At 40.4% G+C, this 22,974-nt stretch overlaps 1 protein-coding gene across 3 annotated transcripts in view; it reads right to left on the bottom strand.

The window, feature by feature from the left end:
- FCHO2 (FCH domain only 2) overlaps positions 1-22,974 on the bottom strand; it is a 216,385-nt gene that overhangs the window by 126,910 nt on the left and 66,501 nt on the right. For all 3 annotated transcript variants that reach the window (XM_024223692.2, XM_024223697.1, XM_024223703.2), the window contains 2 exons: positions 12,433-12,531; positions 1,850-1,946 (listed from right to left, as the gene is read on the bottom strand). In XM_024223692.2, coding sequence (XP_024079460.1) covers positions 1,850-1,946; positions 12,433-12,531 — 196 coding nt within the window. The remainder of the gene's footprint in view (positions 1-1,849; positions 1,947-12,432; positions 12,532-22,974) is intronic.

Raw genomic sequence — 22,974 nt, forward strand, 5'->3', positions numbered from 1 at the left:
TCTATGCCATGCAGGGAGCCCCCTGTAGCTCTGCTGTCAGCACTGACTTAACCCTAAAACCCTATCCCTAACTGTAATAATTAAAATAGTTCAAAATTAAAAAATAAAATAAAAAATACTTTGAAATTGAAACCAAAATCAAATTCTGCCAAGCCTACCCGTAAATGTTCCAGCACAGTCTATGTGGATTTACTGCCACTGCGTAGCCGGAAATTTCCAAGGATACAGAGCATGTTTAGGCATGTATTGTTTTTGCTGACAATCTTGACATTTTTTTGCCATTTCCAAATTTCCCAATGTTTCAAGTGGCTAAAACAGAATGAAGCGTCACTCAGATTTAGTCCATCTGCTCCTCAATAGATGGAGACAGATTGGCCGTATTTGATTAGTATTGTGGCCTACTGCACAGGGTTGCAACTCCACTACATATTTGCCCTAAGGAAGGCTGTGCTGCTGGTGAAAGAGAAAATATATAAAGCATTGTTTCATGGGGCAACTGGCCCTTAAAAGAGGAGTCAGGGCCTAGATTGCCCATGAAGGCCCTTGTGAAGACCCACTTTGGAGTAACCAGCAGCCCCAAATGACTGTTTAATGGTCAATAGTAAAGGAGCACCTGCACTCTATAAAAAGGCTTCTTAAGCTCAGTCAGGGAGAATACTCCCAGGAGGAAGTTCCTCTGAGTTGAGGGGGCTTTTAAGGAAGGAGGGCAACTCCAGGGAGTGAGAGTTCCCAGGTAGGAAACAGAAGTATCCCAGGGGAAGGAACTAAGAGGGTTCCAGAGAGACAGACTGCTCCCCAGATGAAGGGAACAGGAATACTCTGAAAGGAAGGAACCTGAGATTGTTCTCCAGGTCAAGGGAACAGGAGCAGGCTGAAAGAAAAAACCAGCAGCTGAGCTCCAAGGGAAGAAAGCAGGAGCAATCTAGAAGTCCTGGCTCCAGACGAGGAGCTTGGCCTGGAGTGCCCCTTGGCTACCGGATCAAGAAGTTAGTTGGACTGATCCCAAGATGGCGAATTTTCTACGGATACACGAACAAGGTCTTGCTTATGTTTATGTTAATCTTCGTTGCCAATAAATGAGATCCTCTGAAAAGGGGGGCTGCTCTTAACACACAGAAGGTCTGTTTGGACTTGTCTAAACCCAGGTGAGGGGAATCTAAAGGAAGGCTCACCCACGATTCCACACCTGAATGGTAGGGGGCACAGAGGCAGAACCAGAGCGTCCACACGTGAGTACTAAAATATATAAGCAAAAGTACTAAAATATATAATTTTGGAAATAAAAGTGTAGTTAATAAAGTTATACTGAACTATTACCACAGATAAATTAGTGTAAGTGTAAAATCATATATCTAAAGTTTTAGGGCAAGTTGTAAATTATATTGAATTTGATAAATATATGATTGTGTGATTAAACTGTAATGCAAAAGCACAAAGGGGAAGAGGTAAGAAAGCACAGAGAACTTTAAACTTTGAGATTAACTGACAATAGTTTTCAGTGATTAACCATTCAACACTAAAATTTAATTAATATAAGATTTTGTTCTCTCCCTCTTTCTGTGCAAACACAGCTACAGTCAAACCCCCTCTGACAACACTTATATCAATAAAATATCCAACATGTATAGCTAAGTCAACTGTCAATCAATATGTCCAGAAACTCACTGTAGTCATAGTAATGATACACTAATAAAAAAATTAGATTACTGTATGAAAATTGAAGACTATAAACACATTAATAACATACTGTACATTATACAAAATCATTGACCTGTATTAGATGCGCAAACTTGCCAAATAAATTCTAAAATTTATATTTCCAATTCTTCTTGCATTTATAGTCTCTTACCAGGTCTCTCCTTGCCAGTGCCTTTTGACTCTGCAAATTTTTGTATCAAACTTTCAACGGTAGTATTTGCCATGTTATTAATAAATTCTTCATGAACCTTTAAGAAAATAAATGAAATAAAGGTAAAAAAACAATATTTGGAGAAACTGATTAGCTTAAACAGTTGATTTTCCTATAGTTAAGTGTTTAAAACGTCTTCCAGAGTAAGTTCTTAAAAGGCTGAAGAACATGACCAGACATCTTAGCAATGAAACTACTTTGTTCCTGTAACCCTAGGTATGTGCCAAGGAGGATTCACAGGAGGGACAAAGCAGAGAATGACTGTTAGTGAAAATGGATCTAGGATTTTCCTCCATTTCTTCTTTCTAAACTGATTTTATTATAAATAATGAGAAGAGATTATACATAGCAACAATTATGATAGAAAGTCTCGTCCATAAATTAGGAAGACAAGCATTCTGGGGCAGCAACAGTGAGCGAGAGTGTAAACATGTAACATTGTACAATCATAGCTTCCACCTACCTGGCTAAGAGCAGTGCTCAGAAAGCTCCTCTCCAACCCAGCAACATGGATAGGTGTTTTAGAAATAAAAATATTAAAATAATAAACAGCAACAGAACAATCTACTAGACACAATTTTTTTTTTAATTGCTCAGGATATAGACATTCCCATTCTGAACTATAAAGTTAAATTTCAATGCATTAACAAATTATAGGAAAGAATAAAGTTTATTGTTTATACATAATTATGCTGACCTCAGAGTAGTATCTATAGGAAAAACCACTGACTCTAAAGCTTGCTTAAATATTTTTAACACAGCCCCATAACTCCTAAAAAAGCATAATACAGTATAATGTTCTAAAGCTTTTTAAGGTCCAGGCATGGACTTCGAGAGTTTTGCCTAAAATAAGTAAGTGAGTATAATATTCCAATTACATGCGAAACAAATATAGACCTGAAGTCTGGGGAAGAAAGCTTTCCAGTAAACACAGACAATTCCTTTAACTTTTTAAAAGGCAAGATAATATTTTGTTTCCTGGTATACACACTTGGACATTATGCAAAATTCGACCTTGATTATCCAAATACAATGGGGGACAATGGATAACTTCAATTTATTCAGAATTCTCTAAAATTTAGAAAATTTCAGTTTACTGAGGGAATTTCCCCCCCCCCCATATGAGTAGAAATCAGAGAACATGACCCTGTTTCAGATAATAAGGAGCTTCAGATAATAAAGATGGAACTGAATTAAGAAAATAAAGTACTATTTAACAAGACAAAAAATAAAACTATTTTAATAGAAACTTAGCAATGTTTCATAACTCCTTCAAATCTCTGATACACTCAAACTCAGCATACTGCAGAGGCAATGGGCGGCATCTGGTGGAAGAAAGCAGAAGTTGCTTGTTTCTGCTATGAGTCCCCCATATATAGCATATTGCCACTAGCACAATCACTTGCTCACCAGGCTGGATAAAGAGTGTCTAAAACATGAAAACAGCATACAAATCAACTAAATTGGCACAAAATCAAAATATTTTCCTTAGAAAGAACTATCAAATAATTCTAATGTAATCAAGCATATGCCTGGTCCACTGGTAAGTGGTGGCAGAGAGGAGAAAACCACAATAATGAAAAACAATTACTTACCCTATGCACACAAGAACAATTTTTTATTTATTTATTTATTTAGATAGCAGTGTCCATTTGGGCCATGCATGAGTACTGTCCCTCCTTGTGCTTCCATGAGAGGGCATAAAGGGCGCAACAGCCATGGACCACACACAGTTTCCTTGAAATTCAAAGCCGTAGTAGCTGAGGACTATTAGGGTGACCAGACGTCCCAATTTTATCGGGACTGTCCCGATATTTGCTTCTTTGTCCCGCGTCCCGACCAATGTTTGGTCGGGACACAGGACAAACAAAAAATTTTGCCCTCCGCTCTGGCGCTCGCGCCCCTCCGCCCCGGCTCTACTCCCTCCTTCCCCCATTGGCTCCCTCCCCAAATCCCCGCCTCTTCCCCAACCACGCAGCATTCCTCCTCCCTCCCAGGCTTGCAGCTGCATGGCAGTGCAAACCTGGAGGGAGGGGGTGGCGGCAATGCCTGGATCCTGGAGCTGGTGAGTCAGCTCTGGCACCCAGGCACCGGGTGGGCAAAGGGGGGCTGGCATGGGAGGGAGATGGGGGGGGGGCTCAGCTCTGAGCCCCCCGCCGCGCCAGATGGCTCCTGCCCGGGCTGCTGCACACCGGGGCCGGGAGTGCAGCCTGGAGGCTGCTCCAGCCCTGCAGCCCGCGGGGCAGTGCAGTGGATCCGGCCGGGGGCAGCACAGAGTGGGCAGGGGCTGGGTGGGCGGCGCGGGCCGAATTCCCGCTGCTGCCAGGGAGCCCCGCGCCTCTCCCTCCCGCTCGCGGCTGCGGCTCCTTCCTGGCGGGACGCGCCCCCCCCCAGCCCGCCCCGGGCACATGCGGCGCACGTCCAGCGGCTCCTTCCCGGCGGGAGGGAGACTAGGCGCGGGGGACACGCACTGCATGTGGCCGGGGCGGCGGGAGATTTGCTGATCTGGTCACCCTAAGGACTATGAAAAGTTAAGTTGGCGGGGAGGTCATGGGATTCACACTGATGCCATGAAGAACCAGTTTCTATAGGGTAAGCAAGCATTCTCTTCTTTGAGTATGTCTCTGTAGGTGAATGGCAAGCAGTATGTCAGAATGGCGGGGATGAGACGTTTCAGCTACATCAGTTGAGCAGTGATTCAAGTACCCAAGCCACTATGTCCCAAGCCACAGTGCTTGACAAAAATTAGTGGGTTAGTCCATATTATGATCTTATAAGTCGCAGCTATCAGCACATTCCTGAAGCAGTCAGAGGATGTTACTTTTGCTCTTGTGGAGTAAACCTTGATGTTCAGTGGGAGAGGTACTCAAGTCAGCTAGTAACACAGCAAGATGCATTGTTATCCACTTCAATATTCTCTGTGAAGTGACGGCTTGACGTTTAGAATGTCCAGCTGTATCTATCAACAACTGGTGCAGCAGCGTGAATGGTTTGGTCCTGTCAGTATAATGGTTTGGTCCTGTCAGTATAACAAAAGGAATATCCTTGGAACAGCTAGTGTGAACAATTTTGTTTCTCCTGTCGCCAAGTGTGGCTTTGGGCAAGATCAGGTCCAGTTGAACCGGAAGCTGGACCAGAGGCTGAACTGATCTCTGCATTGGGTTTGTCAAACAAAACTAACTTGGCCAGCATAAAACTATGAGAATGATCATGGTGAGAGAGGTTTGTCTCTCTTTGTTTTGGAGGCTGCCCTGCAATCAGGGGAAATCAAAGGAAAAGCAGACAGTAAACTTCTGTTTCACTGCAGGACTGAGGCATCTGATAATGATCCTAGATTCAGATCTCCTCTGAAGGGGTTGATGAAGCTAGGGTAGCAGTGGCCGGTGCCAAAGGCCCCCATTGTAAGATGTTTAGGGTCAATTTCTATGGTGTTATTTTCCCCTGTCCTTCTGTCACTGCCAGGGTGTGGTGTCTGCTCCCAGGGGTACTCGCTGAGGACGACCCTTTCGATTCTTTGTAGGTGGTTATCTCCTTTGGGTCTGAGATGACATGCATTGAATGCTCGAATGGGTATAGTTTCATCTGTAAGTGCCTTGACTTGCAAATCCTCAACAAGGAGGATTTCAACACCAAACACTGATCAGGGATATGGTTCTTCCCCAGACACAATAGGAACTAGTTATGCCCATTGACCAGGGGAATGAATCCATCAGAGATGATAGAGAGTTTAAACCCTGAGGGTTTAGAGTTCACTACGGTAGTTGGTGTGGGGCACTTTGTCTCACAGTATAAAGAGATGTACGGGGATGGGGGTGGTAATCTGTGTTTAATTTGGGCATTCAAAAAAGAAAAATAAAGAAATTAAAGAACATAAGGGATAAGGACCGTGAAGAGAGTTTCTTCACCAAAATAGCACAGAAAGTGAGCTTGAAACACAGAGAAAGTAGCAGTAAGACACTTGCCAGGTTCCATTTTACTGCCACAAGCAGTAAGAGGGAACAGAGGGAAGGTTGCAGCCATTTCACCCTTTTACAAAAGCACAAGGTGGTACAGGTCATGTGCACAACCTCAACAGACATTCCTATTAAAAAAAATCCAAACTGGTGCATGAGGCTCATGTGCACATATAATGAGCTATACAGAGAGACATACTCGAAGAACAAAAAAAAATTATTTATACACATGAAATACCAGAAAAGTTGGAGTACATTTGAGGCTTACAAAATTTTAAAATTACTACAGGTTAAGTACAGTCACCTAGCTAAAAATCCTATTTAGAGATTGGACAAGATATTTATTATATGTATTGTGGTAGGCTCCAATCAGGCAGAAAGCCCCATTACGTTCCATGCTGTAAACACACATAGCAAGGAACATTCTCTACCGCACAAAGCATCAGCATGTCTCATTTGTTCTCTATTTACTTTGTCCCCCACCCCAAGGCTCCAAGACAAAATAGCCACAGCATTTTAAAACACACACGCACGCACGCTAAAACCACATTAAGTTTGCAAAGTCAAGCACTCAAAATATAAAAGTCCAGAATTAATGTTGCTTGTGCAACTTTCATTCAGGATCCTTATGTATACGTTTTATGATTCCGTCTTTAATTACAGGATCACATACTTTTATTTGTTTGTTTTTTTTTAAACAGAACCCCACTGCCTCATTCAGTGCAGAAAATAGATGGTGCTCACTAAATAAGCAGCTGCACAACATTTTGTTTTATCCTCACTGTTTATGTGTGGCCCCATGTCTTATTAACTGCACACTATTAAAACCCTGCTCTAAATACATAATTATTAATTTTCTCATGGGCTTTGTTATGGTACTCATTTAAATGCTTCACTAAACATTAACTGATTAATTTTCACAGCACTCCTGTGAGGGTCTATTGTTATGCCCATTTTACAGATGGGGAACTGAGGCTCAGAGATTAAGGTAAAAAAGAGTCCACTAATTTTGGGTCGCCAAATGGTGATGTTAAGGACTCTGAAGAATCAGGTGATAGTCATTATATAACACAGTGCCCACTAACTTCAGTTGCAGCTGTTAGTGCTTAGCAGTTCTGCAAATGAGACTGCTGCATCTTAAAATGGGCACCTTGAAAATGAGGAATATACAATTAGTTGGCTGAATAAAAATAGGTGACTAAAAAAAATTAAAAAAATAATTTAATTTGATTTTTTCTAAACAAATCTCTTTAAAAATAAACTTGAAATTATGACAATGTTAAGATTTACAATAATCTATTAAAATGTTTAAAAATATGTTTTTTTAAATTGAAATTAATTTTTAAAAACTTGCTGCCAAATTTTAAAGATAGTCACTGCACTGGTGGAAGTCATTAACCAAACACCTGAAATCAGTGTTGACTGAAGTTAAAACAGCTTTTAACAGCAGTAGCCTCTTCTGCAGCTGCAGAGAAAATATTTTTTTCATTTCAATTTATTCAACGTTCAGTTCGATGATTAGTTTGTTCAAAGTCAAGAAACCAACTGAGCTGAAAAGGCAGGAAAGTTTTTTCCTCTTCCATTCTATGAATAAAAATGAAGTGTGAGAAGATGAGATCTACTAGTTTTAAAATCTTGAAAGGGATGGTGGTCAGGACCAATTAGTTCTTTTCACTAACTGCAAATAATACTTCCTTTGTTTAGTAATTCAGTAAATGCAAAATGTTTTGATGAATTTTGATAAAATTTGTTCCTTACATATCTTTACAACACACTGGCATCCATCCTGTGCACCAACTGAGGCAGGGATTCTATTCAAAAAATAGCATAAGTTCATATAATTAAACATATCATAATGCACAAGGGAGCTGAATTAAGGTTGTACAAGCAACCTTAATTCTTGAATTTCCTAACTTTTTGAGTGCTTGATTTGGCAACTTTAATATTCTTTTAATAGTTTTTTTTAAATGTAATATTTATAGACATTAGATATCTATTACATACCTATTTACATTATGTGTCTTGACTATACTCAAGAGCTTCTCAACATACCCATTATCAGCTGGACTGTGTTATTTTAAGCAGAACAGCAGAGGTTGCTCTTGAGGGATTTGAAGGAGGAGACAAAAGTGACCTCACAGATAAACTGAGGGAGACTGTTACATGTGCAAGGAATTGTGTTGAAGGAGATGTTTACGTGAGAAGTTGACAAATGGGTAGAGACTATTGGCATGTTTGGATGGCTGAGCAGAGGCAAAGATTACACAGTACAAGGAAAGAGTGAAAACACAGGGAGTGGCAGAGTTGTGAAATATAAGCTGTTGGCACATGCCAAAAACAGTCACTACATAATCTTGCTACTGTAAACACTGTTCCGCCTCATGCTATTTGTCACCCATTCATTGCATAACTGCTGAAAACAAAGGTTAAGTTCTTGAAAGCAGGTATCTTATCTTGTGTATTTCAGTAAAGCACCTGCATATTTTTCAACCATACGAAAATGAAATAAAACATAATACCACTGACTTCATTTTGGATTACACTGGTGAAATGAAACATCCATTATACTAAAGATTAAAAGAACAAGCTACAAATGTTATGGTGGTAATAAATAACCAATAAATAATACATGGAGAGAGGAAAGTGAAGAGGAAAGCGCTGCTGGCCTCAAAAGCTAGTAGTGTGCCGGATTCATTCTCTGACCTGGAGCCTTACGCCTGCACTATTTGGGGCAAGGACTATCGCTCAAGATTTGGACATTTTAGCCACTTGCAATGCGACAGCATGACACACAGTAACTGAACTACTGACTCTTACACCACTGTCTTTCAAGACGGATGACTGACACCAATAAATACCATCACCCCCAGAATATTGTACTTACGGGGTATTTTATCTGAAGATAGAGTTTTTTTTACAAGTATGGGTTTTATGTCTATCTTACAAATTGGGAAACAGAGGTGAAATTATCTTCTTAAGGTCTCACAAAGTCAAGGGGCAGAATTGGGAATGAAATCCAGGTCTCCAGACTTCCAGTCCCCTACTATAACCAACAGACAAATTTGCTTTCTGATATATACATACTCTTGTCCTAAATGCAAGAGATAACTGAACTGGGTAACTATAAACACTATGAACCAGTATCTGCTCATGGAGAAAAAAGAACAAGAAATCTCTTTGAAATATATATGTCAGCAACATTTGTGCAACTAAAAATACGCAGAATATGCCTCCTTAAAACTGATCTAAATAGAAGCACATAGCAAGTAAAAAGCAGCAAATAATAATAATAATAAAGGTTGCAGAATTAGAATGATAAAGACCCAGATGAAATTGCGCTGAGATTCATGAAATAGAAAACTGCAGCCATACTGGGGATAAATGTTTTAAGAGATTACTATGATCCATTGTATGGAATGCTGCTAATTAAGCAAAAGAAGCAAGAGCAGAGCATTTACATCTGGATCTATTAGTAAATCACTTTTTATTCTCACTGTAGTTTCTGTACTGCGACATGTTCTAAACTTGACTGAAATTTTTCAAATACACAAAAATGCACAAGCTTTTTGCATAACTGATCATCAGAGCTGGTCAAACAATTTGAAACTTAAAATTTGGACAAAAAGGGAAAAAATTATCACGAAAACGTTCACAAAAAATGTATCCTGGTTTTCATTCAGTCTATTGATTATGTGTTCCAACAGCACTGATATAAAAGCTAATTTTAACAGTGAATGAAAATTTGGAAGATCAACTATCAAAGAAGGTGTCAAGGCTGATTCCCCACTCTGCCACTTCGAGTGCAGAAGGTGGGGGCCCACAAGGACTCTAAAAATTAATACTTGCCACTCCAGGCTTGTATTAAACTCCCAAGATTACAGCTTTTTTCTGACCTTGGATTGGTAAATGCTGCCACCACCCAAGTGCAAAACCCCTCTGAGAACCCAGGAAGGCACACTTGGGAATTCCTTCCTGTGGAGTACCCTCAAGCCCTGTCACCCCCTCTCCTCCTCGGGGAAGAGCTGAGAAAGAAAAACAAAGGAAATCAGCTGTTGCCACAGCTACTTAAACAACATGTGCACAAACCTCTTAGGACACAAAAATCCAATTCTGTTTTTTAAAAAAGGTAATTTTTATTAAAAAAACAAAAGGAAAAATATATTTGGGAATTTAGGCTATTGTTAGATTTAAAAAGAGCAGTTACAAGGATTAAGCATCAAGAATAAATTCTGGAGATCCAGCTTAAAGGTTACAAGCAAACAAAAAGCACGTTGGGTTAGCACAGAGGACTCCACAAGCCATAAAGAAATAAATGGAGATAAACCTGATCGCATCTTCTTAGACATTTCCTGATCTACTTACATATCTGGGGTTTCAAATGAGTAGTTTCTAGGTAGGATACTGATGATTTTTCATACCTGGCCCCAAGCTTCTTACAGCATAGTTGCAGCCCAGTCTACCTCTCCCCAAGAATGACAGACAGACAAAAGGGGAGTTATTGTTCAATTTAAAAAAGTTCTAGCCTTCCCATTGGCTCTTTTGGCCAGGTGCGCACTCACGTCCTTTTACTTATGCATAGCAGTGACTTTTAACCCTTTACAGGTAAAGGGGGTAGAGAATAGCTAACTGGCTGGCGGGGTCCATAAAAGGGAGCTATCCCGCCCCCTTCATTTATCACAGAAGGCTTTTTTAACTATAGTGGTTTTTAACCAGAGCACTGACAATTGTCTAAAAGCAGGGATAATCCCCTTCCTTCCTCCTTTTCTAAAAATTAAAAGACTGATTCATTCTCTCCAGAATGACTAAGGCCATAACCAGTGGACTCTCAATAGTCAGTTCCTGTATCACTTCACTAATACCTGGTACAGTCAATTAGACAAAGTATTTAAATAGTCCTTAAAATGAAGAATATGGAAGTCCAGAGGTGGAAATATACCGTTTAAGTAAAGAAGAAATCAATTTTGAACACCCAAAGTTTATTCATAATTTGCAGAACTTATCCAGAGCAGGTACTGAAAGAGAAGCCTTTTCAATGGTCTTCAGACACAGGAGGATAACTGCCCAGAAATTAAAAAAACATAACCCTATTTGCCTGAGAGTATCAATCATTTAACATTTGATATTTTCATGCCTCAAAAACACATACCATCTTGAATACTGAACTTCTACACAATGTTGACCTTTTAGATATTATCCTTCTGTTAAAATTCCTATGGCATAGGTATACTAAGGGGAACAACGTGAGAGCCCAGACCTCTTTGTAAAGTACTATCATCTTATTCAGATTCATCCTTATCTACCTATAATCCTATTTCTATATCAACCAAACCTGCATTCTTTACAGAGCCTTCCAAATATGAATCTGGTTAAAAAAACAACATTAGAATTTAGAAGTCATGAAGGAGAACAGCAACTTACAGAAACTTGATTGAAACTGTGATTATGGGTAATGAGGTACATTTATGTTAAGATGCTATTGTGTCTTAATTTCTCATACTTATTCTCAGTCTAAAAATAAGGTTTGGCTGCAAAGTTTGATAAAATTCAATTTTGCTTCTTTTTAGTTTTAGTTTAGTTTTCAGAATATAGATAACATTTTGTTTTTATCAAGATTGAACTATCTAAAAAAGTAACTGAAATATTAGCATTATATACTTTTGGATAAGGAATGAGTACTTTGCCAGACTGAAGAATACTGGTTGAAAGGAACACATCCTCAGTGAAATGTGTATACTGCCCCTGAATAATCCTGAACAATGCATGATATCCCTCGTGGCTCTACACGTACACCGAGTGCAGCTATCCATCACATACATGTATTAAGTATAAGCACATAAGGAATGTACTTCAATTTATAACAATTATGAGGACACAAATAAATGCAATCAGTGGGCCAAAGTTAGAAGTGATTTAAACACTGGTGTAATTTACACCTCAGTAAGTGGGTGTAATTTACATACTGAGAGAATGGGAGTACAAGGCTGTAATAGAAAAAACAAACAGAAAGATGTATACCCTCTTGTTTGTTTTCCTGCTAAAACCCTACACACCCTATTCAGAGTATAATTTATACCTACTTGGTCACATGTACCTTATACAGCCATTTATATTACCTATTAATTTGGCCCAGTGTGTTTATTGCAACATGCAATCACTCAAGAATAAAGCCACAGATATATGCAACATAAAGACTGTGATTTTATGCTCAAAAGTTATAAAATTCAAAGTTCCCTGGTTATGTTGCTCCTACATATTAAGACGTGTGTCTACACAATTGGAAGTAATAAAGAAGTCATACAAAGGCAAAAGAGTAATGTACTGTAATAGTTGTGGCATCTATACATTTGAATTTCATAGCTTGTATTGTCATAAAGTGAACCATAAGGTTACAGGAAAAAATTTTTGCTGGCACATCTCTACTTTTTCTAGTGGAAGACAAGTCTATGTCATGGACCAAAAACTGGCAATCATTGCTGACACAATAAGTGATATGACTTTTCATAATCTAAGAAACAAATCTAAAAATATTTATAGTCAGATTAATATAAACATAAATTTAAATAAACTCACCTGGCCTATTTGTAAATGAATTTCTTTTACAGTATTTGACAATGATTCTACAATCTCTTTCATATGAAGGAGATGCATTTCTTCAATGTCTTGAAATTTCTGTGTAGTAAATAGAAGCAATTAGAGTCATGACAAAAGCAGTTAATATAGTTAAAATAATTAGTGAATTGAAATGTTACAGCTGCAGTATTACATAGGTTGGGCAAGAAAAATAAATCACAGAGAGGAAGGCAGGCATTTTTGGATATATTAAAACTAGCTAGGTAGTATACTTAGAAAGATATTCTATCATATCACAATGCATCATTCAACCATTTGAGCATTTTAAAAAATTCAAATTCTAGTATACTTGAAGATAAATTATAATAGTAAGTAACTAATGTAGTACTTGCATAACTAACTTCTAGTGGCTCTTTCAGAGTACAATTTTGAAAAGCTTATGTACAATACATACTTTTGCAAACACAATTACTGCAACTGTACTTGTGAAAATCTGTGGAGACAAACAGAAAGCTAACTGGTTCAACGCTCCCATTCACAAAAGGGCTGTTCACTTGACTGGGTCTTCAACAAGCACTGCTCTCCAATCGCTATTGCTGAGTTCCCCTCTCCAACCATTACTTACTTGTTCGTTTTTAGCATTGCCCATCAGCCCTGCCCTCCTCACATCCTATCACTTAGACTTTTCATGACTTTCATTCCCTCAGCATTTATGACTTTTCTTCTTTCAGCCCTCTCTTTCCTTTCTTCCACTGATGTGGTTGTTGACTCTCCATGGTTCATTTTCTTATACCCTGGATCTTTTTGCCACTCCCTCCCACCACAAAACCTGCTCTGCCAATCCCCAAGCCCGGGTTCACCCCCGATATCTGCTTCCTTTGCTCCGGCTCTCATGCTGCAGAGCATCTCTAGTGAAAATCCCATGACCAGGCTGACTTCCTCCACTACAAATTTGTTCTCTTCACTATGAGTTCTGCCATCTTCTCAACAAAAGGAGAGGTTACTTCCCTTGTGTCGTAACTCGAGTTCTCCAAGATATGGGTCTCTGGATGCTCCACCCATGCACCTTTGATAGGAGATTTTTGGTGGCAGTGCCTATTCAGCCTGCACATGCACTCTGGTGCTGTTTGTGGACTGTACTGAGGATAAAAAATTGCATGGGGAAACTGCCCTCAATTCCTTCCCTACTGTGAAATCCTGACAGACAAGATTCCAAAGCAGAGGGGAAGGAGGACAGGTAGCAGAGACTCTCAGGCACACACATCTCAAACAACTCCAGTTATTGCCCAAGGAGAGTAATCTCTCCTTCAAAAGTGTCCCTATGGATGCTCCACTACAGGCGACTCCTGAGCAGTATCCCTTGATGAAAGTGGGAGCTTCTAAGTCAGATCTAACACTGAAAACAAGACTGCATTGGCAACAGAAGCATCTGCTCTAGAAGCATGGATCTGAATTATTTTACCAGTCCGTAATATTTTTTGTCCACCCATTTGCCAGTGGGTATTGCGTGCCAGCTTGTTTTGTGGGATCCACTAACATTCATTCACTAGTAGAGCCATCCTGCCAGAAGCTGTTGCAAGTAAAATGTCTAAAAGCTTATGTTGGGACTCTTGGACCTCTTGTAGTGGCATCAACTCCTGAAACTGCTTAGTCATCAGCGAGAGAAGGTGTAGGCAGAATTATGGCCTCATCTAGTGAGGATGATGGAATATTAGTTTGCAGGGTGTCTTCCCTGTCCACTCTAGCTTCCTGGTCTTCAAAAGACTTCTCCTGAGGCTGTTGAGGAGGGAGTAATGAGACCGAGGCACATCTCCCTCCATGGTCCCTTTGGGAGGAACTGGGAGGCTTTGAGAACTTGAGAAGTAAACAGCCCACAGATCCAAATACGGGCACTGAGGTGGACCACAAGGCAAAGGAGATGGCATCCAACCCTGGTCATAACAGTAAGGAGGGGTATGAGACTGTCCCTGAGAGTTCAATCTCATAGTAGAAAGATGGGGGAATGCCTGTTGTAGAACAGTCAGGGGATTCCCACAACAATCTGGGAATCTGAGGAATCATCCCTGACAATCCAATAGCGGAGCAGATGCCTGAGGTGAATGCAACTGCCTGTCTGATGCAGTTGGTACTGAAGAGCTAGGATGTACTAGTGAAAGATATGGTCTTGGTGACCCAATAGATCACAGTACTGACAATTGCTTGGTACCGATTAACAAGGAGGATTCCAGCTCATCTGACATAACAGTCTCTAGAATATCTAAATTCTTATGGAACTGGGTGTAAATTACTTTAAATCAGTCAAGGGTCTGCAGTAGTCGGTGTCACTACCAAGGGAACTGCCTGCTTTGGTGGCTCCATCTTGGAAGATGGGACAGGTACCAAAGGCACTGATTGTTGAGACAAAGGCCTATCAGATGACTCCAGTACCGACAACAGACAGCTTCTATTATACAGGTGCAGACAATCTGGGATATTCATTCAGATACAGACCGGAGGAAGTAAGAAGATGTACCATGTTTCTGTGAAATAGAATGGAGTCTCTGCTAGATTCATCATGCTTCAACAATAGCTGGTTTGGTTTCAGTACTGAGGTATGACTGGTACAATGGTGTTTCAAAGAACTGGAAGTCTTCAAAGAGCTCCCAGTTCCGGAGCAGCTTGGAGCCTCCGTGGGGACCTGCAGTCTCTGGAGCACATGGTCTCTGAAGTGACCTGGCTCTTTTTGGAAGTTTTCTACTAGGAGAGCTAGAAGTTATTTTCTTTTAATTTAGTCACTACCTACCGTGTTGTTCTTTGTTGAGGATCTTGGTGACCAAAAAGCAGCGATTGATTGGGCATTAATAAAATTTGGAGGCCAGTGTACAGTAGGGTTCCCTGTATCCAGATTCGAGGCTGGTTGCAGAGCTTGCTCCATCAGGAGCCTAAACTTAATTTCTCTGTTCTTCCTTGATCAGCTTTTAAAAGAGATGCAGATCTTGCACGCTGCGGGTATGTGAGTGTCTCCCATTTAGCAGAGGCACTAAGAGTGTCCATCACTAACCTGGATGGATTCCCAGCAGGAGAGGCAACATTTGAATTCCAGGGATCCTAGCATACCATGGCAAGAACCACTCCCGAGGAGCTCCCTTTAGAGGAGGCGGAGGTTGTAATCACATGAAAAACCTCTCTAAAATAACTACCAGGTTAAATAAACTACTACTGCTAACTAAACTAAACCAACTAAAGTACAAAAACAGTAATGCTAGTCACAATGCAGGCATGTTAGATATCCAGAGCAGCTGAGAAGGAACTGAGGACTGTTTGCCTGTGCAGATCTATATATCCTCAGTGCAGGGCATGAAGGGGGCTGGACTGCATGAACAGGCCAAACGGCACTGCCTAACTAAAATCTCTGATCAAAGGTACATGGGTGCGTGCACATCTAAAATGGAGCACCCACAGGGATACTACTGGAAGAACTGCTATTTCAACTTTATTGAATCCCATGCCCACAATGTCAGCTGTATTTTTGCCTTTGACTCACTCCTCAAACTCTCACTCACTTCTTCCTGTCTCCAGGAGTCTTGCTGTACAGGATGTTGGCAATTTCTTCCAAAACAAAATAGACAAAATATGTGACCTTCCTCCTCCCTTCAACTTGCCTTCCCTTCCCCACTTTGCCTCCAACAACTCTCACCTTCATCCCTGTCACAGAGGCAAATTTTTCATCTGCTCTTCTCTTCTAACCCCTCCATTTGTCTCAGTGACCTTACCCCATCTCCTGATCTCCCTCAAACATACTCTGAGCCCCTCCCTTAACCTCCGACTTTCCTCTGGCTCTTTCCCCTCAGTACAACATATTTTACTTTCTATCATCTTAAAAAATCCCACCCTTGTCTCCACTTGCTTCTCCAGCTACTGCCCTTTCACCCTAAGCTTTCTGTCTCCACCGGGTTCTGCCTTCGGGTCCCCTTCTCTTCCTCCTCTACACTTTATCTTTAGGTAATCTCACCCACAAACACAAATTCAACTACCAATATATATGCTGACAACTCTCAGATCTACCTCTCTGATCCACACCTGTCTCCTGTCCAAACTAAAACCTAGGCCTGCCTCTCCGACAACTCCTTGTGGATATCTAGTCATCAGCTCAAGCTCGATATGGCTAAAACAGATTTTAATCTCTTCCCCTCAAACCCAGCTTGCAATGTCCTCTCTTGATCACTGTGACACCACCACTATCCTGCCTGTCACTCAGGCTTGTAACCTAGGCATCATCTTCAACTTGGGCCTCTCTCTAGGTCTTCACATGCAAGCTATATCTGAATCTTGCTCATTCTTTCTGCAGAACATCTCTAAAATACCGTCTTTCCTATCCAGACAGTGTCTAGGCTCTCATCCTGAGTCTCGATTACCACCACTTTCTTCTCTGGCTTTGACAATGCAATCTTGCCCTACTCATATCCATTCAGAATGCTACAGTGAAGATCATTTCCCTAGCCCATTGCTTTGATCATGCCACCTCTTTCTTATCATTCCCCTATTGACTCCCCCTTCATTATCACTTTGAACAAATTACAAGTCTTCAATTTTATGGCCCTTCCTGGCCTACCACCACTCAATCTATCACCTCTCATTCACTACTGAGAAGTTGATTCTAACCTGATCAACAAAAAATAAAAGGAAGGTATGATTTAGCAGTCTTTTTCTACTCTTATTTAAGAAATAGACATATCTACTAAACTTTCACAGACATCTTGTCAAAATGTGTAAGTGATGAACATGTGGAAATTCAATGCAATAAAAAGTTTTCCAAATTCCTGTTTTAATAATCCAAGGAAGAACATTTACTAATTAATATTTAGACATTTTGCTTTTATATTCAAATTGCTTCTTAGATTTTTTTAAGCTAGTATTAAATAAGAATTGAAACTGGCCTATTATCTAGGATTTTGTGCTTCCATATTACTGCTGTCACGAATTCGTGTTCATAAAAAGATAGCTGCAAACAATGCACTCAAACTATGCTTAAATGCAATTTAAAGTACAAGTTTATGTTTTTTTTTCCTCCTGTTTTCTAAAACTAGACATATCCCTTCCCGTAAGCTTTCAAAAAGTGTTGTGAAAAGAAAAGTTACTTGCCCAGAACTGTATTCTGCTCAAACAAAGTCACTACTGGATTTCTGAACCAGTATTTAACACCTGTAGCCTTTTGAATAGCTCAGGATTCCAAGATATTAAACTTCCCACTGATTGACATACAAGTACTTCACTAAAGATGCATAACTGTTTTTGACACCCTCAACTGTCTGTTCCTTTAATAAAGATAAAGTGACATCACCAAAAATGAACATATAATCCCAAATCTAGCAGGGAAGGTAACTAGGTCAGTGTGAACCTACTAAAGAGAGAGAGACTTTCACAGAACATTTGGTAAGTAAACATATTTCTTTGTATATGGAAATTTTAAATAGATCTGCAATCATTCAAACTAAAAAAGCCACAGAAGCATTTACACCTCAATTATTAAAAAATGCTAAAGTTAGGCCTATGTAGGAACTTATTACAAGCCTCTCTTCTTACCTTCTAACCTTGTGAAAAAGTTATCCCCTTGGACTAAAATTGTTCATACTTGTACTTAGGTTACACTTGTTTTTTGTTTTGTTTTTTGTAAGAAATGTTTTGCAACATTTACTTTTGATTTTTTCTGAGTTATCTCAATTAATGGAAATGGCAACTATGCAAATGCAACATTCTATTTTCATTGGACGTGTGTACCAATTGCATTATATATATCTGGCTATCTATATACATCTTTATATAGAGTATCACTCCAAAATCCAGTCTATTACTTCAACTTATCAATTGGATATGAAGCATATGTTTTTTTAAAAAACGCTTAATAATAAAGTTAGTTCTAAAACATATTTCTTCAAAGACATCAAAAGCATCTGCACTCGTTGAGGAATAAGTTATAATTTAACCAATTTGAAAGAGCAAAAACCTCTGGTGTCCAGTGTGTTTGTGTATGGTTTGTTTTTTCTTTTTTTTTTTTTTTAAACAATCACAATCTAGCCTCTCAAATTCACAAGTCATAATCTGGCTCAAAACACACTTCACACACATATCTGGAGTCCGGAAGACATTTTTCCTCAGATCAGATTGGCAGTGACTTTGAAGATTTTTCACCTTCCTCTACAGCATGTGGGTGCCGGTTATTTGCTGGCATTATCTGGATATCTCTCACTTAATCATTTTCCTGCCATTGCATAAACCTTGACCGCCGGTGCACCTCAGTCCCTTTTATTCTCTGCCTGGGGGCTGTAATACTTAGGCCTAATTTCAGTTGTTAGGTTTAGTGTGTGGGTGCAGGGTAGTGCTGGTGGGCTGTGAAATATACAGGTCAGACTATTTGGTGGTCCCTTAGACTCTATTACTATGACTTAGAATAGTAATCAGTGGTTCATAAACAAGCTGGAACGGCACATGGAATGAGTCCCACAGGGATTGGTCTGGGGCTGGTTCTGTTCAATATCTTCATCAGTGATTTAGATAATGTCATAGAGAGTATACTTATTAAGTTTGTGGATGATACAAAGCTGGGAGGTGTTGCAGCTGTCCCAGTGTTTGAAGGATAGGATTATAATTCAAAATGATCTGGACAAACTGGAGAAATGGTCTGAAGTAAAGAGGATGAAACTCAATACGGACAAATGCAAAGTACTCCACCTAGGAAGGAACAAGCAATTGCACACATACAAAATGGGACATGAGTCCGTAGGAAGGAGTACGGTAGAACCTCAGAGTTACAAATAGCTCAGGAATGGAGGTTGTTTGTAACTCTGAACAAAAAGTATGGTTCTTTCAAAAGTTTACAACTGAACAGTGACTTAATATAGCTTTGAAACTTTACTACGCAGAAGAAAAATGCTGCTTTACTTTTTTCAGCAGTTTATGTTTAATACTGTACTGTATTGCTTCTTTTGGGTCTCTGCTGCTGTCTGATTGTGTACTTCTGATTCCAAATGAGGTGTGCGGTTGGCCGGTTAATTTGTAACTCCGGTGTTCATAGCTCTGAGGTTCTCCTGTACTGTGGAAAGGGGATCTGGAGATTATTGTGGATCACAAGCTAAATATGAGTCAACAGTGTAACACTTGCCAAAACAAAAAAAAAAACAAAACAAAACAAAAAAAGAGCAAACATTATTCTGGGATGTATCAGCAAGCGTGTTGTAAGAGCAAGACACAAGAAGCAATTCTTCCACTCTACTCCATGCTGATAAGGCCTCAGCTAGTGTATTGTGTCCAGTTCTCGACACATTTCAGGAAAGAAGATGACAAATTGGAGAAAGTCCAGAGGAGATTAACAAAAATGACTAAAGGGCTAGAAAACATGACCTATGAGGAAAGATAGAAAAAATTGGGTTTGTTCTGTCTGGAGAAGAGAAGACTGAGGAGGGATATAACAATTTTCAATTACATAAAAGATTGTTCTCCTTAACCACTGAGGATATGGCAAGAATTAAGAAAACATCTAGAGTAAGGATCTGTGTATATAAATTTGCATTATTTTAGTTAAATTGGTGCAAACTACTGTGTGGATGCTTATTTCAGTTAATTATTTCATTTTAAGAGTGACTTGTTTCAGTTTAGCCTAAACCTGTTCCAAATCAACTTAATGAAGCTGCTAAACCAAAATATAGTTGGTTTAAAACAGAAATAAGGGCTTGTCTACACTTAAAAATTTTCTGCTTTAACCTTGCTGGCATAGTTAAAGTGGAAACCACCCCTTTACTGTGTATGCAGTTATACAAGTATAAAGGCATTTATTCTGATTCCCAAACTAAAATAAAGTATACTGGTATATCTCCATCTACATTAGGGCAGAGAGAGAGAGAGAATGCTCTCCCAAATCTGGCATTGGTTCTAGCAGACAAGTTCAGTACTTAATGGTTACAAACATCACTGGACTACTCTACATAGCAGTATTGTAAATTTCAGAAACAGGAACAGGATGTTGCTTGAACTGTGGTAAAGCCTTGGTGGACAGTGGGGGCAGTATCTCTGCCAACTGGTAGCACAATGTGATACACTCAATAGTCCATTAAGACAACAGTCCATTAAGATTAAATGCCTTGGCCTTTAGAGTGACCGGCTATCACCACAAATGGGCATGGGGGCAGTCTGAAAGATTTAGTCCTGTCCATGTAGTAGCATAGAGCATGGTATCTCCAGGGTGTGCAGTTTCTTTTCCCTGTGTGTGGAATATGATTTAGGGAAGAATATAGGTAAGCTGATTACTTGAATGAAGTGAAATTCAGATACTGCTTCGGGAATGAACTTTGGATGAGGTCTCATATGTCCACTGTATATAGAAATTCAACCCTGAGTGCCTGAAACTAACTTACTCTCCTGGCTGAGGTGATAGCCACCAGAAAGACTATTTTAGGGGTCAGATAGCAGACAGGGCATTCTCTGAGGGCTCAGAAGAGGACTCCATTAGCTTCAGGAGAGCAATGTTGAGGTCTCATCTTGGGGTAGGCTCTGTTCCCAGTGAGGAAGTGTACATCAATCACGCCCCTAAGGAACGTCAATATTGTCACATAGGAGAAGATCAAAAGCAACTGTATTAGAGGGCAATACGCTGATATCATCATCAGATGACCCTTCATCTAACTGAAGGAGAGTCCAGAATATTTCAATTGCAATTAAGTAATCCAGAATCTTCAGTATCAAGGCCTAGTCAAGAACTAGATTGTGTTGGGTTGCCCATATGGAAAATCTCTTCCATTTAGAGGAATGGGTCTTCCTCATGGGTGGTTTCCTGCTTTATGCCAAGATGTCCTGAACATGTGAAGAGCAATCTTTCCACAATTCCAGCCAGCATTCAGGTAATCAGTTGTAGAGACACTGGTCTGGATGAAAAATTCGTTCTTGGTTCTGTGACAACAGGTCTGGGCTTTATGGAAATCTGATTGGGATCTGTGCTGACATATGCAGCAAGCCCATCAGCCAGAACTATCTCACCCAGTAGGGATGGTCAGCACCAGAGTCAGGATATCAGTCTTGCTGGGGAAAGAAGAGGATTCTGTGGGTGGGGAGGGAAGCTGGAGCCTCTTCTGGGTCAGTTTTGCTAGCTTGACCATTTGCTCTTCCAGTTTTGGTGTGAGGGCCCTAGCTACAAATGCAGAGAGGGCCTGGGATATCCTCCTCCTCATGGAGATATGTGATGGAACACAACTCATGGACAGGTGGGATGGTGGGCCCCAATATGCTCTGGTGGTAGATCATACAGGTATTGGCCAGGTTGTGGGTGGACCATCCACTACTAATCTTGTAGGGGCTCTTTGGATATCCCCTAAGGTGCTTCAGTTTCCCTGGAAAGGGATTTCTGTTGGAGCCAGGAGCGGAGTAGCTTGGAGAAGAGGAGGAGAACTCCTCTGGGAATGGTGGTACCTTCAAGCACAGTTCTGGGTGAAGATGATGCCAGTGCCCAAGTTGGTGCCAACATCGGTGCTGGGAGAAAAAGTGAGGGTGGATCCTGAATGACAAACTTTGGTGCTGGAGTGGTTCTTTGACCAGTGCAGGTATCAGCATGAGAAGGGCTCAGTATTGATGTTGGCACCAGGGCCAAAGCTTCTCTGGCTTTCTTTGCTGTCAGCGCCCTGCTACCATCTTTGGAACTGGAAGGTCCTCCTCCTGAGGCAAACATAATGTCCACTTGGAGCTGCATTCACAGCAGTGCTCTGTATCCAACACAAAACGTTAAGGGGCTCTTCGTCCCATGGTCAATGCAGAAAGTCTGCACTGATGTCTTCAATATCAAGGAGGTACCTGGGGCACTAGTGACGAAAGGCTCCAAGGTTCCAGCTGGGACCATGTTTCTTCCAAATGGGTCTGATGCCACTTTCATGGATTGCTCCAAGAGGTGCAGTTTGAGCCTCATATTCCTTGACTTCCAAGTGCAGGATAAGGAGAAGCAGATGTAGCATGTATTAGGGACATGAGCTTCCCTGAGGCAGAAGAGACACCTGCTATACCCATCACACAAAGGACAGAGGTTAAACCCAAGTGCTGAGAGTCTGGTCTTTTTCATGGTTGTATAACTTTGCCCTGCTCTATACGGGGTGAGGGAGAGTGTATAGGGGGCTCTGCCCTGTCAGTTCTTCTATTTTTTCCCCAGAACATTCAAATACAATGAAAAATTTACAAATTAAACTAACAAGAAGAGCATTTCTTCACAGTCAAGTTTGAAGCTTAGACAAAAGTGTGAGCTGATCGGATGCAGTCCAGCGTCTGTCTCACAGCCATTGGCAGTAAGAGGAAACATAAAAGGTCATGATTTCTCCATCTTTTACGTCCTCGTGCGGGATCACAAGGAGGCAAAGGGCACAAGAGTGGCCCTGACAGACATGGCTATGCAAAAGATTCCAAGCTTGTGCACACAAGGCACATGCACATTGACTACCCAAAGTAGCTATTTTAATGCAATATATCCCTCGTGAAACCAATGACTAAGAGGAGAATAGAAAGCAGTTTACTTTCTATCACCTTCTTGGAAAG

The sequence above is a fragment of the Terrapene carolina genome, unplaced genomic scaffold, assembly GCF_002925995.2.
Source record: "Terrapene carolina triunguis isolate 2854851 unplaced genomic scaffold, T_m_triunguis-2.0 Scaffold69, whole genome shotgun sequence".
NCBI lineage: Eukaryota > Metazoa > Chordata > Testudines > Emydidae > Terrapene > Terrapene triunguis.